This window comes from Myxocyprinus asiaticus, chromosome 14 (assembly GCF_019703515.2).
Source record: "Myxocyprinus asiaticus isolate MX2 ecotype Aquarium Trade chromosome 14, UBuf_Myxa_2, whole genome shotgun sequence".
In the NCBI taxonomy this organism is placed as follows: domain Eukaryota; kingdom Metazoa; phylum Chordata; class Actinopteri; order Cypriniformes; family Catostomidae; genus Myxocyprinus; species Myxocyprinus asiaticus.
In genome coordinates this window covers 28,430,937-28,448,996 of record NC_059357.1, presented here as the reverse complement: position 1 = coordinate 28,448,996, position 18,060 = coordinate 28,430,937, and the positions used below count along the sequence as shown (strand labels likewise).

The 18,060-nt window shown below is 39.5% G+C and overlaps 1 protein-coding gene across 7 annotated transcripts in view; it reads left to right on the top strand.

Moving 5' to 3' along the window:
• Positions 1–18,060, top strand: part of arhgap23a (Rho GTPase activating protein 23a) — a 104,026-nt gene that overhangs the window by 68,243 nt on the left and 17,723 nt on the right. For 5 of the 7 annotated variants that reach the window (XM_051716294.1, XM_051716293.1, XM_051716296.1 and 2 more), the window contains 7 exons: positions 2,325–2,403; positions 2,902–2,956; positions 6,063–7,809; positions 16,425–16,583; positions 17,150–17,261; positions 17,369–17,408; positions 17,628–17,765. In XM_051716294.1, coding sequence (XP_051572254.1) covers positions 2,325–2,403; positions 2,902–2,956; positions 6,063–7,809; positions 16,425–16,583; positions 17,150–17,261; positions 17,369–17,408; positions 17,628–17,765 — 2,330 coding nt within the window. Of the gene's footprint in view, positions 1–2,324; positions 2,404–2,901; positions 2,957–4,754; positions 5,001–6,062; positions 7,810–16,424; positions 16,584–17,149; positions 17,262–17,368; positions 17,409–17,627; positions 17,766–18,060 lie in introns of those variants that run through there. The other 2 variants (XM_051716292.1, XM_051716297.1) reach the window with 2 other exon arrangements.

Below are 18,060 nucleotides of genomic sequence, written 5' to 3'. Positions count from 1 at the left end.
AAATTGCAGCTGTTATTACTTGTGGTTCATTTGTCACACTAGAAATAGAATGTCAGGTCGATTGGTAACACTCTACAATAAGGTTCCATTTGTTAACATTAGTTAACAAAATTAGTTAACATGAAATAACAATGGAAATACTTTTACAGCATTTATTAATCTTTGTTAATGTTTATTTCAACATATACTAATACATTTTTTAAATCAAAAGTTTTGTTTGTTAACATTAGTTAATGCACCATGAACTAACATGAACTAACAATGAACAATTGTATTTTTATTAACTCACATTAACAAAGATTAATAAATGTTGTAAATGCTGTTAGTTCATGATACCTAATGCATTTACTAATGCTAACGAATGGAACCTTATTGTAAAGTGTTACCAATCCAGCACATCGCATTGCAGCATACAGTACCAAGCTCAGTGTGCTCTGTTATATACTGGAAAATGTTGTACCGTAGGTCATTTGGGTATGCTATGCATACAGAAAAACCGCATATTGTGCACACATGCTGCATACTGCTGTAAGAATAGTATGCTATTCTGAACATACAGTACTCATAGATAGCATAAGTGTATGTGTGTGCACTGTAGATGATGCAGATGAAATTATATATCCATATAAACTTGATGATATCATCCAAGTTATGGAGAGAGAGTTGTTCAATATCACAATTTAAGTGGCTCACTGTTGTTTACTTTTACTTGTAATCTAATCATTTAACCCTCACACAGACAGTTAACATGCACAAACACACATGCATAACACTGGAAGTCAATGGAAAGTCGAGTTAACTGTAGTTGTCGTTGACAAGGATTTAATCATAAAGACTTTTTAATCCGCGGTTTACACATGCACGTTTATGTTTGTGTATGTATTTGTGTGTATTTGCTTTCCTGTGCCCAAAGATTTCAGCTTTGATCATTTCCACATCAGTGAACTCGTGTACATACATATGACACATATGTGATCTCTTGCTATGACTTGCTTGCTCAACTCAGTGCCCCATGGTCTTTTTCTTCTGCAGAGCCCATCACAAATAAAGAATCTGCCTTATGATGTCATAAGCACTTATTTGCATCAAGCAACTGCATATTTAAAGCACTGAAATGGCATGACACACTTGGTCATGCATTCTGTGATTAATCATGTCAGCTGACTGACATGAACACACACAAATTGCTCATCGAGAGTTTCTTTCTCCTGATGATATCTCTGATTAACAGAACGAATTTGAACTGGATACTAAAACAGAGAAATATCTTCTAGAGTGAAATATTGCCATATTTTGTGAAATATGTTGATTTGGTTCCAACATGGCAGAAGGAACTCAATATCTTTCACCTCTTTGTTGGTGTTGGTTAACAGTGCTTAACTTTGGGACAAATCTAACAAAACCTTTCTTAGGGGACATTCAAGGACATCCTCAAATCTATTCATCCGATTTATATGCATATATTTTTAAATTCTTAAAAAAATCTAACACTTAAAATGTTTATTGTTCTCTGTCTGGGTAGCTCGTTTTGGTAGTTTTTACATTGCTTCTAATGGAGACCGGAACCAGATAACAATCCAGTTGCTATCAGAATCATCATGGCGCCACCCAGTGGTTGGTCAGGAAAACTGTGCATACACTTAAAATAAATTTTTTATCAAAACATGTGATAAGTAATCCAAAAGTAATCAAATTAGATTACCTAAAACAAATGATCTAAAAGATTACATTACCAATTACAATTTTAGTTGTATAATTTGTAATCAGTACCCGATTACATTTCAGAAATAATTTTCCAAGCACTGTTCACAACGTACTACAATGTGTCCGATCAACAACCCGACACTTGTCAACACAGGAAACTATTGAAAGCACACATTTTCCATTGCTGGGGCATTTTTGTTACTAACGTGCCACTTTTTTCCTTTATGTGGCCCTTAACATTTTTGACTCTGACTTATACATTATATACATCTGCAGTTTGCACATTCATAAAAAATGTAATAAAATAGTTGAAGAAATTGTAATTGTAAAATCGTTGAATTCATCTCTTGCCTCCTCTGACAGACCTCCATTGGTTGAGTTGATCCTATAACCTAAGCCTTATCTGAACCCAAAACTAATTGTCCATCTAAGAAAAACAGAGTGAACACATGGAATGAGTCTATTTAATCTGTATTATTCAAACAGACTTTGTCTATCTTTTTCTCTCCGTGTAAAATATGTATGAATTCATGTTTTTACTGCTTTTATAGTATTGTAAACTTCAGCATGCTCTAAATGTAGTGTTCATCATGTGCATGTGTTTGTGTGTGTATTTGCAGGGGACAGGTTGGTAAAAGTGAATGGAGAGAGTGTGCTGGGTAAGACGTACTCGCAGGTCATTGCACTGATTCAGAACAGGTGAGTTCCTGAAGTCAAATACCATTATTAGTGACAATAAAAATAATAAATTTACAAATACAATCAGTTCATTCCAGTGTGTTGCATCAGTTGTCTGCAAGAAAATGAGGTCGTCTACATCTGTTAAAAATAATAGAAATCTTATTTCAAGTAGAGTTCAAAAGTTCTTGTTCTACAACATTGTTTAGTTAGAAGTAGTTAAAGGAACAGAACATAGCAAAAGGCTTACACATGAAACTTATTCATGTGGAACTTGTGACATATGTTTTATGTAACAGAATGACCTCAGGCAATTTTTACTGTCTGGCCGAGCACTGTGTATGTGCATAGTGACCTTATTAAGGGTACAACTGACCCTAATATAAATGTTGTCTCTGAACTTAATCCAAATCATAACCCAAAAACTCAACACCCAAACGGGGGCCTCTCATATAGAATTGAAATAATATTCATTGTAAATCTTCCTATTGAATCTCACCCCCCATGCTCTTTTTGCAGTGAAAGTGTACTGGAGCTCTCAATAATGCCAAAGGACGAGGATGTGCTGCAGCTAGTAAGTGTGAATTTGAGTAGTTTTGCCACGCCTTGCCACTTCTCTCACATCCACACACACATTTACCAAGCTATCTTTTGTATGAGGACATACCATAGACTTCTATTGTTTTTATGCAAAGCTAATAAGAATGACTTAAGGCTAACCATAATCCAAACCCTAAACATACAGTACCCCTAAAAGAAAACTTGATATTAGAATAAAAAATAACCCACACACATAATTTATTATATATTTTATTATGATTAATTTAATACAATGTATTATAATTTATATGAGTAATTTTTGAAGACATTCCCAAAAGGAATTTTTGTCACATTTGCAGTAGCTAACTTCTGGGAATGATTTTGTCCCCAAACTATAGTTAACCATGCAACTGTCCAAATGGGTCAAATGACCTGTTTCCATGACCTGGATAATGTTAAAGGTGCAGTCAGTATTTTTTTGTGTATGTCATCTTGGACTTACACTGACCCCTAGGGGCATGGATGCAGCATCATTGTCAAATGTTTGAAATATCAAAATATTTCTAAATACTTAAAATACTGTATGTCTCTAGTTTGGGTCAATTCTACATTTACACTGTTGTTTTTTGAACTCATATATTTTACATTCCATATTTTTATAAAAATATTTTTTTAAATATACTGTATATATTTATATATTTACATAATATTGTATTGTATTATATTATACAATAGTAAAACATTTCTTTCCTAATTTCTTCACTTTCCAAACTTCTTCACACACCCTTGTTTCTCATGAAGCAAAATGTTTGAGATTTAGTTTCATCATTTCATCACTCCTCAGAAAGAGTAAGCGTGCGTCTTCTCCTCTGTGTCACTGTGTGTCATTAAGACAGCATATATGAACCAGGAACATTTGCCATTACACGATCGTTTAAAGTGAAACTTGAGCGCTTTGCGTTCACTTTCACAGTTTATACTTGTTCGTTTATATTTTCGCAGGAGTTTGGTGCGAGCCTCTGCTGACAGCGCATGCATCAGCATAAAATTCCCGTATTTCGGGCATTAAAATATGATTGGAATTAGAATGTCCAATAATCGCGGTTATCTCAAATAACCCCAATCAGACAGTTATTTAATAATCGTGACAGGCCTAGACTCTTAGGGCAATAAGAGGGTAAAGTAACCCCTACACCCACACTCAGAGGCATGTATATAGATCCCACACATTTGAATATATATAGAAACTAATGTATGATATTTCTAATAATATGAGTCAGATTATTTTTAGAGGTTATTATAGAGCAATGTGTGACAGCTGCACCAACTTTGACACATAAGTAGTTATTGAAGTGGTCATAAGATTTACAGGCATACACACACACAAACACAGAAACATGCTTTCCTCCCTCAAATAACACACAACACACAAACATTCTTACACACATATTTTCTTCAAATTACCCAATTGCCCACATGATCAGACATGCAACACGTCTCATCTAGGCAAAGGAAAGCCTTTACACATGTGTGTTGCACACACAGACCTATGCTGTATACACACTTAAGTTAATCCTCATTCTATGGCACTCAGACTGGGAACATTACCCATATACTCTCCCAAGAGACCCTATTCTTTCTTACTGTTCTATCCATCCCCTATTTCTCTCTTTCCTTCTCTGTCTGTCTCTCCACGAACCCCTCCTTACACCCGCATTAACTACATTCCAGGGATGACATCATCAGTTTTGTGGCCCCTCCCGAACTCCCACAGGGTGGAGAAACAACGAGACGGAGAGAGAGAGAGAGAGAGAGAGAGAGAGAGAGAAAGGGAGAGAGATAGTTCAAGAGCATTGGGTTGGGTTGGGCTAAGCTCACCATAGACAGAAAGAGAAAAAGAGATATTGAGAATAACAAAAAAAGAGAGGAATGACAAGACGTGAACTTGACAGAGTGAAAACCAGGACATATGAGCTATATTTTGCAGTTGAAGGGAAAGATAAAGAAAGAGAGAAAGAGAGAGAGAGAAAGACGCTCTCTGTACACACTGGGACTTTGGGGAATGCTCCTTTCGCGCTGTGAGTTTCTATTCTCTGTGTTCATGTATTTGCATGTATTAGCAGACTGCATACACTGTGCTGTATTTGTTGATTTGCTTGTCTTGAGTCATACAGCTTTTCCTCAATCAGCCATGTCTCTGTTTTGTTAATAAATTCTTAATGTAACACTCATCTCGAGTTTGTGTCAGTGTGTTTTGAGGTTAGAGTTAATGAGGGTCTGGTGCTTTTGGTCAACTTGACATCCTCTCTAGTGTCACACAGCAGTCACTTCACAGGTTGTACAAGCTGTCATTACTGTGCTAATTTGTAACATTATAGTTGATTGTTCATTAATTTAATCGTACATTGCTTTTGATTGTTTTTTAAAGATTGTCCTATAATTGGACTTGCAGTTTCCAAAGTTATGTCTTTTAAATAATATTGTTATTTGTAATTATTAGCATTTGCCTTATAGCCAGAGGTTTTAAAGCCAGTAATATAGTCAGGGAATCCAGGTCATGGAAAGCATGAAAATATCAGGCGATTTTGAAATCGTAATTTCAAGGCCTTGAAAAGGCATGGAAATGAATATTATCTTTAAAAAATCAGAGAAGTCCTAGAAATTAATAAAATCTTAAGAAATTATTGGGAAGTCACGGAAATTAATCAGGTCTTAAAAGATTCATGTTAAAGTCATATAATTTTATTATGGTAAACAGAATGTATAGCTCAGCTCTAAAATATTAGAAGCTAAAATATTTGAATACAATATTATATATCAGCTTAAAATTGCTTTTTGCAAATAGAAATCCTTATCCAGTAATCAAAAATGACTGGAAATGTCATGTACATTCATTTGTCAAAGGTGTGGGAACCCTGTACAGGTGTAATTGTGTCTGTGCTTGGGGAGTTGTGTAAGCTAGTATTGTACTGAAACTATCAGGATCTATGATTATTTTTAACTTATTTTCCAGAAGTTTTTCACCTGCACTCCAGACTGACAGGACTCTCACCTGTTTCACAGCCTCACCTTTATGTACCTTCAGATTTAAACATTATGAAACACTTCTCTTTGTTTTGAACTCTGTCTCTTTCTTGCAGGCATACTCCCATGATGCCTACCTAAGAGGGAACAATCCATACACAGGACAGGCCCATAATCTTCCACCACCACCCCCACTCCTCTACCCTCCACGTACAAAATCACAGCCTCCAGTAGAGTACTCCCCCTGCCCTGCCCCAGCCTCCTCACACATGGGCCAAAACCAACTGGACAACTGGAGCCACTGGCCCGGCTCCTTCTCTAGTCCCTCTCCGCCCCTTGACAACCGGACAGTTGCTTCCAGCACTCTCTGGGCAGCCGAGGAAAGGAACTGTGAGCCAGGGGGTGTTGGTCACAGTAGCCCAGCACACCGAACTGAGGAGATCCAGTATGGAATGACTGACAGGGGACAACAGCCAACCGGACAAATAAGAGGACACTCTTACTCATCCTCTTCCTCCTCAGGAGGGATGTTGAGTCCAATGCATCATGCACATTTTGCCAACCACAATGTGGGTACTGCCATGGGGCAAGCTGCAGGTCGCAAGGGGAGCCAACCCTGGGCCAGTCCTTCTCAGCCGACATCAACAACACCTACAAGCCGAAGCGAACACACCCAACAAGCCCTTTCCAACTGGTACTACAGTCAAGTTCCAGGTCGGGAGCGAAAGCGGGAGCGATCTAGTTCTCGCTCCATGCACCCTCGGCACAGGAGTTTCTCACAGGATCGTCTAGGTGAGCTAGAGAGGTCCAGGCGTTCTCAACATACAGGCTTTCCCCACAGTGCGTCACAAGACACGTTGTTGCTTCTGCAGCAGCAGAGCTCTGCAGCGAATACTGACCCCTACTGGAGCCATGGAGACTGGCGGGGTGAGCATGCATATGGACAGCACCCACCTACGGTGGCCTACAGGCACAAATCCTCTGAAAACCTTCTTGAAAGCCTGTACGGGCACTCAGGACGTTCACTGGAAACTCTAGACCGAGCTGTGGGGGTGCACTCACCACAGCTAGAAAGATCTGCATGGGTCCAGCAGCCGCCAAAGAGGACTGAAGGCTATCCGAGGCGCGGTGGACATTTCGGCACTGCTCAATTCCAACACATAGAGTTGCCCCACCAAATTCAACACCACACATCCCAACACCATCAACACACACCTCAAAACCAAACACATACAACAAAACACACGCACCAACATGCATCTCAGACGCCACAACCTCAACAGGCAGCTCCAAATACAAGACGTTTGCCCTCTTGCCAGAGTCTAGATGAAGAGCCGATTGGCTACCGTAGCTATAGCCCCTCTTTCAATCGCAAGACTGGCCGCATCCTGCAGCAAGCCCAGTCATTTAGAGACCCCTCTTATACAGGTCCACACCTCAGCTGGACCCCTACACCCAAGACCAGTCCTCCTGAAGGGCTTCCCCTTTCGGGGACTACACCATCTGTGGCCCCACCAGCCACCTCCACTACAACTGCCATTCCCACACGCTCTGAAGGACAAGACAGAGCTTATCGACCCACTAATCACGATAGAGCGGCCGGGGAAGCCACAGTTGAAGTCCAGTCACAGACACAGGAAGTGGTTCTTAGGCAAAAGCCACCCACTGGCCGCAGGGGTGCGAATGCGCTCCGGCATCCACATTATGGCATAGCTCTTGACTCCAGTGACCCTCTACTCTTTACCAGTGAACCTACGGACCCCCTTGCCAAATCTGATAGTGCTGTTTCACACCGCCGCACGAATGGTAACCTACCACCACTGAGCATAGACAATGACTCTCTCGCATCGATTCCATTTATAGGTAAGTCCCTTCTTCTCATTGGCCCTGGCATTGTCCCTTTCATATCATGTTCTCTTTTTATATATTTTATATATTCCTTAATTACATTCCTCCTGACCAAAGACAGATGGGGCAGTGTTTGCAAAACCTGTTTGAAAACAGTCATTATTTTTAAAATTCCGTTTGGTGACTATAGTGGCGCAAAAATTACCCACTCCACCTTATCAAGGAACTTTCCATGTGCACACGATAAGATCATGTTCGTTTGAGGTTTGCTGTTGAATATGTCACATAGACAAACTTGTATCTGGTTCTCACTCTTTTTCTCTCTATTTCTATCATTTGCTCACTCATTCTATGGTTGTTATTTTAACAGGAAAACTGATGAAGTATCCAGACACCATTAAAATAGCCTGGTGGGAATGTTAGAGAATGACTAAACTTGTCATAATAACTCACAACCCCACTGGTCTTACCCTTTATTTCCTCTGTCTGTGTGCATGTCTATGCATTAGGTAACACTGGAATCTCCCACGGACAGGCTGACAATATCGGTTGTCTGTGGCTGAATCAGACTTACTGGATTTAAATTAGTCTTAAATTAATCTTTGCTTTCCTTCTTTTTCTTCTCATCCAGTGCCTCACCCATTCTGTTCTGTTGCTATATAATTTCATCTGGAGCTAAAGGGTTCAGTAGTTGTTGTGAGAAGACTTTTTAATGTGAATTGTATTGACATATTTATAAAGAGACTAGGGCACTGAAAAAATTGCTCAGAAGTTAGCTAAATGTGACAAAACCTCCTTAAAGGGAAGTCATCTAAAGGAAAAGTGGCTTACAAATAATATTTATAAAAAAAAAATTATTCAAGAAATGGAGTTTCATAAACAAGGTTCGGGAGGAGCTAGTTCATTTAATCGACCAATCACACTGCCAGAGTAAGCATATATAAGCAGCTGCTTACCTCTATGTGGCGTCAAGTCTTCCGACATCTGGCCCCGCCCATTGCCTACGAACAGACCCGTGTGAGAGACTCGGGTCGTCGGATGCAACTTCGCTGCAAAGCATTCGCCCTCATCAGAACAGCTCTCCTAAATCATCTTGTTTTTCAACAGAAGCTGCTGCAGCACCTCATCCGTTTTACAGCACTGACTACTACCACTTTAAGTGCTACTTGTACTCTCTTTCTTCCCAATCTCTATTTGCCGAAACAGATTATTGCGTGAAGCTGCTTCTGCAAATAGCTGCTTCGGTGCCATTTACACGTGAAACAGCTCCCTACGACTGTTCATATGTTCTCTTATCTAAACTTTCCACCCAGAGTGGTTGGTTGCGTGAAGCTGCTTCCACAAATTGGCTACTTCAGTGCCTTATTCACGTGAAATAGTGATGGGAAGTCCGATTCTTTTCTGCGAACCGGTTCTTTTGGATGGTTCGTTTAAATGAACTGGTTAAAATACGATTCACCAGTTCATTTACGTCATCACGTAATGATGTCACTATATATAATGGTAATACGCCGGCGTCATAGATACACACAGACATATTCAATAAAGCCATATGTGAGGGCATATTGCTGATTATAACATTTTATTTAATTAAGTTATAATAAGGGTGTTTATTGTCATCAGTGTTTCATTCAGTGATCTTACAATACATCCTACATTAAAGTTTTGCACCTAAAGCACCCAATACTGACACTGATATACAAACGTGGATGTTCTACACATGTTTAAAGCATAAAAAGTTTTAAGCATAAAAAGATTAAACTAGTCTTAATCAACTCATCCTTTTTTACAGAAACCATGATCCAGCTCATCACAACTTCAGATATAATCTGCATGCACAATACTCAATAGTAAAATTTGTTTACATTTCTCGACTGAAACGTTTCGCCCCCTCATTCAAGTCCTCGGTTCACGCATGCTCATCAGCTGCTCACTGATGTCCGAAAGAGGCGATTCTCAGTTTAGTGTACTGCTGACGCGAGAGCTGCTGTCCTCGGATCAGTGTACTGTTGACTCAAGAACTGCTGTCCTCGGATCAGTGTACTGTTGACTCAAGAGCTACTGTCGTCGGATCAGTGTACTGTTGACTGGAGAACTGCTGTCCTCGGATCAGTGTACTGTTGACTCAAGAGCTGCTGTCCTCGGATCAGTGTGCTGTTGACTTGAGAACTTCTGCGAATGACTCAATGTACTGTTGACTCGAGCTGCTGTCGTCGGATCAGTGTACTGTTGACTCCAGAACTGCTGCGAATGACTCAATATACTGTTGAATCAAGAGCTGCTGTCCTCGGATCAGTGTACTGTTGACTCGAGAACTGCTGCGAACGACTCAATGTACTGTTGACTCGAGAGCTGTAGACTAGATCATCTTCATACATTGATAAAACGGTCATAAACATATTTCCAGTTTGTTTTATTTGTTACACGCTCTGTTGTTCAGCAAAATACACCAGAAACAGATATTTCGCCCCTTAAATCACACACATGCTCAATGTCAGCAGCTCATCGGTTCTCAGGATGTTGGACACCTGCGAAAGAGGCGATTCTCAGCTCAGTGTACTGTTGACTCGAGAACTGTTATGAACAACTCATTGTACTGTTGACTCGGGAGCTGTTGCGACCCGAGCGTTCAGTCCGATTTGTGAACTAGTTGACAAAAGCATATATCACCAGTTCTAGGATTATATTACTCCCGGTTATCGGCTCATTTCGATTCGGAGTGTCAGGCACATCCGAGAGACAGGTTAAGATAGAGTAACTTGTGGATCAGTGTTGACTCGAGACGTGAACTGTTTCAAATGATTCAGTCCGATTTGGTGAACTAGTTCAACTCATTCACTAAAAAGAATCGGTTCACACCTGCGGACCCAGCCGCCTCGCAGCTTCGAGCGAGCTCAGTAATAATACAGCTAAAACATTCCCACGAATTGCATGCTCTCCCTTTGAACACAGTGCGGCCCGGCGCCGAGGATTCAGCCCGTTCATATTGCAATGCACATGCAAGCCTGTATCCTGACATTGCTTAACGTACGTTCCAGTCATTTAATCTAGAAAACAATTAAGCCTAAGGCGTCCGCAGACGCCATGCTTGCTATGTCTCTCTCAACAAGCATTCGTACAAGCACGTTTGCAGGTGTCTTGCAACACCTAATCATGGGGAAATTCGAAAACACATCTCCCTACATGCAGTCAGCTCACCGTCCGTCCTCAAAAAATATTTCTTCGCTCCTACGCCTCTGTTTTTCCACGCAACCTATTTTTCTGCCAGCATCCATCTCTCCTCCCCGTCCTATCCATTGCTCCTTTTGGGGGGGGTGCGTCGCAATATATTTCTTCTCATCTCAAATACAAAGGCTCCGTAGACAACAGCTCGCTGTCTTGTTTTCTGGCATCTTTTGGGGGGTATTCGAGCTCGGGTTGAGTGTCGAGCCTTGAGCAGGACAGCGAGCCATACGTTTACACTATCCTCAAGGCAGGATTATATTAATTTGCGAACTACTGTAATTTTCTTTAAAGAGTAGGGTAAGTGCTTGGATTAGGATTAAAACAACAGAAGTCTATGGTGAGTCATTATTTAGATGAGGTAAACGTTTGGGAAATTGACATGTCCTACTGTGTGACATGCCATACTCCACCTAAAACTATTTTAAACAGCATTTGCTGATTCTTTTATAATTATTATACATTCAGTTTTATGACCTCATATTAAATGAGAGACTGCATGGAATTTTTTTCTTAATTTGTCACCCTGCAAGACTGTTATGATGAACTAGTGAAGGCAAAAAGCAGATTAAAAATAGTGGAAAAACTTCAAAGAAGTGGTGACCAGTTACAGGAACTAAAATATGCACTTTTCTTTATACATTCATTTACATTTTTACCAAACATCTTGATGTAGATAAAAAAAAAAAGCTAATGGACATGCTATGCATCATCTACCCGTGTATGTGCGCATGCATTTGTGTGTTTGCTCTGGCCTCCAGCTCGTAGTGCTCCTGTCTCTACTTCCCCTTTATTGCTAAACCAGAGTGCAAAAGGAAATCTAAAACAAAATGGCTGGCTGAATGCAAAACATCCAAAACAAACTGTGACAGACACATACACCAAAACTCATCATGTTACATGTGATACCAGATTAGATACGGTTGGCAACAAATCTCTGTTTCCTTAAATTATATGTTTATAGCACAGCTGGATTCAACTAGAATGCTATTGATTTTGCAGTTGTCCTTAAAAGCTTTCAGATAGTCAGTTGCTTTCCTTTAATATTGCTATTTAGAGCTTATATGGCCAACAAGGGATCAATACAAAATAATTGTGTAACTACTTCTTTTCAGATTGCTCTGATATTTTCACTGTCAGAAAATGTATTTAAATTGTTATGATTGTATAAACAGCTGTTAGTGCAATCTTCATTCCAGAGGAGGCTTAAGCCTAAAACCACCATGCTTTGCATAAAACTGCCCCACCTATAGCATTTGGTACTCATGTACAGCAAAGAGAAAGATGCATGTTCCTGCTAATCCACACCTGTACTACAGCACAAGAGTTTGTTTACATTTGTTTTTAATTTACCTCCATGCATTATGTGGATTAGAGCATGATTGTAACTTTATATTCAGGATTGGGGAAACCAAATGTAAGAATTTAAAAGTCAACCATTGAAAAAAACACATATCAGTAAACTAATCCGAATGGGGACATTGGAGCGGTGTGTTTGTGGTGATTATGGCCCTGGAGGTTGATCGATACTGAATGGCATAAAAGATTTGAAATAAACTAAAATGAAATTAATAGAAACTTACACTCCACATCAAAAACAAGCGCAAGCTGAGGCATGTTACACCATACTGATAAAAGTGTGTCACTCTCTCTATCTGATCTGTCTGGGGATTTGTTTGAATTAAACTTACTGTTATATATTATAGGTTAAAAGTTCACACTGCAATAATCTGTCTTTTCTTTTCATTTGGAGGCTGACAGTTTATATATATATATATATCAGATTCCAAGCAATTTATTCAGGTGTCCAAACTTGACCAGCATAAATAGTTTTTGCATGAATATACTGTAGTAGTTTGCAAATATGTTATACTTTCATGTTGATCAGTTGCATTGGTCTTGTTTTGAACAGGCCTTAAAGGAATAGTTCACCCAAAAATGAAAATGATCTCATTATTCACTTACTCTGATGTCATCCCAGATGCGTATGACTGTCTTTCTTCAGCAGAACACATATTATGATTTTTAGAAGAAGTACACGGGTGCCAGCACTTTGGTGGTCATATTTAAGCAGCATAAAAGTAATCCATGCGACTCCAGTCAATCAATGAATGTCTTCTGAAGCGAATCGATAGGTTTATATAAAAACAAGTCAATAATTACAAAGTTTTTAACTTTAAATCTGCGCTTCCATTCAGGGCTCTGATGCAGTTCGAAATGGCTGAACTCTCGCGTGACATTCATTCTTCTGTTGTAAATAAGCGCTGCTTCCGACGAATGCTTATGTCATGCTTCGCGTCAGCTGATTGCAGGAAGCACTTTTTAAAAATTAATTACGTTTTAATTATCTTTTTTTTTTTTACACAAACATATCAATTTGCTTCAGAAGACATTCATTGATCGACTGGAGTCATATGGATTACTTTATTGTTGCCTAAATATGTCTTTTGGACCGTCAAAGTGCTAGCACCCGTTTACTTCCATTATGAGCTCTGTGGGCCTGACAGAGCTCTATCTTGTTTTAAAATTCTTCATTTGTGTTCTGCTGAAGAAAGACAGTCATACACATCTGGGATGGCATCAGGGTAAGTGAATAATGAGAGGATTTTTATTTTTGGGTGAACTATTCCTTTAAGAGCCTGTTCTCTTGTCTTTAGTCATAGTGTACTTTTACCACCATGAGTTCAACTGAGAATGGGAGAGGAAAGAGGGGTATGAAACTGAGGTTTTTGGGGTTAGGGGTGAAGGACACACACATACTCTTTCACAGATATTACCAGACACAATCGGCACACTCAGCTCTTTCTGTCCTCAATGTGGCCATTGTGTTTCCAACCATTCACACACAATAACACGCCAGAGATATATGCCCATCCGCGCACACACACACACACAAACATACATGCAGAACTGTTGAGCATGTGAACAGTAAAAAAAAAAAAGAAAATTCCATCCCTCTCACTACACTTTCCCTGATTTTCATTACCTCATACAGTATATGTTGTCAGGCTTGGTTTAATTTTGATTTGTGTCACTACGAAAAGAAACATGTCCATGTTAGTTATTTTTGTGTTCTACATTATTCAGTTTTATGGATATATCTGTAGAAAGACTGCAAATCATGGCCAATGAGGGACTGTTTATATGGGGTTGTTCTGTTTAGTTTGGATCATATTTACAGCATCTCATCTGAACCTCAAAATAGGGCAGTACAGGACTTATGTTAAGTAGAGTACAGATGAATTTTGTATGTGCAAGTGTTGCATGTCCATCATATACACAATTTAGTGTGTGTGTGGGCAGGTTTGGGTGGTTAACAAGGACATTTTAGGTTACAAACTGGTAATTACAAGGGTATTATGCTATAAATGTGGTTTATGAGGACATTTCTAGTGTCCCCATAATTCAGATCGCTTAAAAAACAAACTAAACAATGTTTTTTTGAAAATATAAAAATGCAGAAATTTTTTGTGAGGGTTAGGTTTAGGGGTAGGGTTAGGGTTAGGGGATAGAATCTATAGTTCGTACAGTATAAAAATCATTATGTCTGTGGAGAGTCCTCATAAGGATAGCCACACCAACGTGTGTGTGTGTGTGTGTGCGTGTGTGTGTGTGTGTGTGTGTGTGTGTGAGAGAGAGAGAGAGAGAGAGAGAGAGCGCTCATACTTAGGCTGCAGTAATGAGGGCCTTTGTTAAACCCACAGAACAACTATTTCTGCCAGTGGCTGGAAAACAGGCACAGTCCAGATTCCACATCCCAGATTGGGAATATTTCCGCCCCTTCTCCCTTCCAGAGAGAGAGAGAAATGTTTGGGAATGCCTATGCCTATACTATGGATCCTTGGCCACCTCTAGGATTGGGAATTAGAAAGCATTTTGACACAGAGAAAAAGAAACTCATGGACAGATTAAAATCAAAGAGTTTAAACAGGGGAACTAGACTTTGGGCTGTTTGAAAACCGTCTTGTTTACATTTTTATTGATGGTTGTGTGCTGCCATCTGGTGGTGTTTAATGGTATAGCTACTGACTGTTTGCTGGTTGATGTCTCCTATAATCACTGACATATCCATGTGCAGTCAGTTCATGTTTATGAAGTTATAATGCTACCTCTGCAGGGCAGGAAATACCTGACATGTAGCCAAAACTTTAACTGCTCAGGCCAAAGAGGAAGTGAAAGCAATGTAGATGAAGGCTTTGAAAACAATAAATTAATTTAAAGGTGCACAGTAACTTTTGTCTTTGTGTCATCTTGGACTTACACTGACACCTAGCGGCTTGGATGCAGCATCATTTAAAATCAATAGTTTTCAGTTTTAGATTTTAGATTTAGATTTAGTTTCAGTTTTGTAGAAATTTAGTATTCACAGTCAGTCATGATTACTTAAATCGATGAGTGAAAGTGTCAAATAACAGGACAGTTACTGAGATTAAGTGAGTAGTATTCGGCTGGTCATGTGATTCTAACATAGCAGCCCCCATTTTTTTAATGCATTGATTTAAACCGGTTAAACATGAAGAGGTGTTTCTAGATGTCATCAGAGCATACCTGCAGTGACAGGCAACTTCCCTCCCAACACGGACATATAACTTTTAGCTTTGAAGCACACACTTTGGCAAGAACTGAAACCATGCCTAAATACAAAGAAGGCTTGTACATCTCATTTCCACATTGAGCACATTTTTCATGGCGGGCTACGAGTCAGGTACAAGAGAGAACGCCTTTTGATTATTCAGTCTTTCTTTTTTTCTTCTTTATATCTCACCATCTTTCCCTTTGTCATGTACCACATACATGTTTTTTAGTGACCAATAATCTTACTAACCGGATGCTGATATGCGATTTAGCTTCTTGCTGTAACTCGATTACACCTCTCTTTATTTTGTATGTGTGTGTGAATAGATGCAAATCTCACTATGTTTTGATTAAGATATGATACATTTAATAAATTTAAAGGGTCTTGTGGGCAAATTCAATGTATTTATTTATTTTTGTCTTGTATGTACAAGTATTTTTTCAGAGAGGAGGAAAGAAAGAGACAACTCTTGTGTTTTTGGAGTATTACGATGTCTAAATACAGTATCTTAAACATTAACAATACCTGTGCATCACCATGTTGCTTTTCCTCTAACCTTTCCTTCCTTCCTTTTTCTTCCCTTGTTTTCTTTTTATATTCCCTTGTTTCGATCTTATTCTTATTATCAAATATAATTTTCTATCTCTTATTCTTGTCTTCCTTCCTTCCTTCCTCCTTTTCCCACTGTCCTCCTCTTTTCCCATTCTTTCCTTTCTTTATTTCTTCCTTCCTTCCTTCTTTTCCCACTGTCCTCCTCTTTTCCTCTTCCTTGCTTCCTTCCCCTCTCTCCCCTTCTTTTCCTCTCCTTCCCTCCATTCCACTCCTCCTACAGATGAACCGACCAGTCCAAGTGCAGATTTGCAGGCGCGTCATGTCCCCGCCTCCTCCGTCGTGTCCAGTGGCGGTCTTAAGTCCGCCCCTGCAGTGGCCACAAACCCCGCCTCCCCAACCTTCACCTTTCCCTTCAACCGCCTTTTCTCCCACGACTGCAGTGAGTGATGCAGGGAAAGAGAACACTGTTCTGTTACTACTAAATTACCAAATCATTCCTGTCCTTAAAATTATCCACACAATCATGTGCTATAAGATACAGAAATCACTGCCTGAAACTGTACATGCAAATATGGCATGCCATTTAAGGAATTGGTAAATTATCTTTCCTCTTTTGGAAGTACAAACATTCAGAACTTGCATGTCAATTACGTAGAGCTCCCCCTACTGCATGCGTACTCATACCGCACAACTATATAAAAGATAGATAGAAAAGTATCTGTGTACTGCATGCACATACTGCATATGTCTTTTTGCTCGTTCGGTAATGTTCCGCCTTGCACCACCTTTGGACTTCACCGAAGACCTTAATATCCCATCCTAAAACTGTGATTTCACTTCCATGAAAAATTCACTTTCTTTTCCTTACTTAATCTTAGAATACCCTCTTCCTGTATCATACTCAGCTCCACACTAACTGTCCTTCATCAGCTGTCTCTTTTCTCTTGCATATTGATATTTTGTCATACTAATGGACTCTCTCTCTCTTTCTGTCTTCATGAGCAGGTGATGCCAAGTCTAAGCGTCGTTCCTCTTACCTGTTGGCCATCACTACTGAACGCTCCAAGTCATGTGATGAGGGTCTTAATGCATATAGAGAAGAGGGCCGAGTCTTCTCGTGAGTTTTGGGTCAAATATATTTTATAGATTGCATTTGGAGATATTTTGATTCCAATGTGAGTTGATTTTGTGTTTGAACAAATTCTCATTGTGGTCTTTCAACAGGAGGCTTCCGAAAAGAGTCAAGAGTTTCTTTACTGAAGGGGTGAGCTTCTTTTCCTGAATTACAGTAGAGGCTGGGTCATACACTCAGCATGAACAAAAGTTCCTCTGTATTGTGGTTAAAAAAGGAACTCAAATAGAATATATAGCTTTATATTTATTCTTCCTTCATTCTGGGTCTTTGTATATTGATCCTATTAATTCTGTTTGTGTTTCAAGTGTATTTGTGAGTGTGTAACTCTACCCTGTGTTTTGTTTGTAGTCTCTGGACAGCCTGGGTCCAACTTTGGAGGTCCTCTCTAAACGACACTCTACCTCTGAGCTGGGCAGCATCACCTACAGTGATGTAAAAAGAGAGGGCTGGCTCCACTTTAAACAGATCCACACAGAGAAGGGCAAGGTAAGAGAAAGAGAAGTGTGAGGGTTAGATTAAAATCCAGGAGAGTACAGATCCTTGTTGTTTCTTTGTAGTTTATGGTGGTGTTGACTATTTGGGAACCAAAAGGTTGTAGGTTTAAATCCCACAAGAGGCATTTCATCCCATGAGCTATCATGATTGAGTCCTCATACATGGCATTTAAAGGTGCACTTAGTACTTTATTATGTTTCACTGGGCAATACAACAGTGGTCTTGGACTTTATACTGACACCTGTTGGTGGGAATGCAGCATCATGCAAAAGTTTCTTTGTTACGA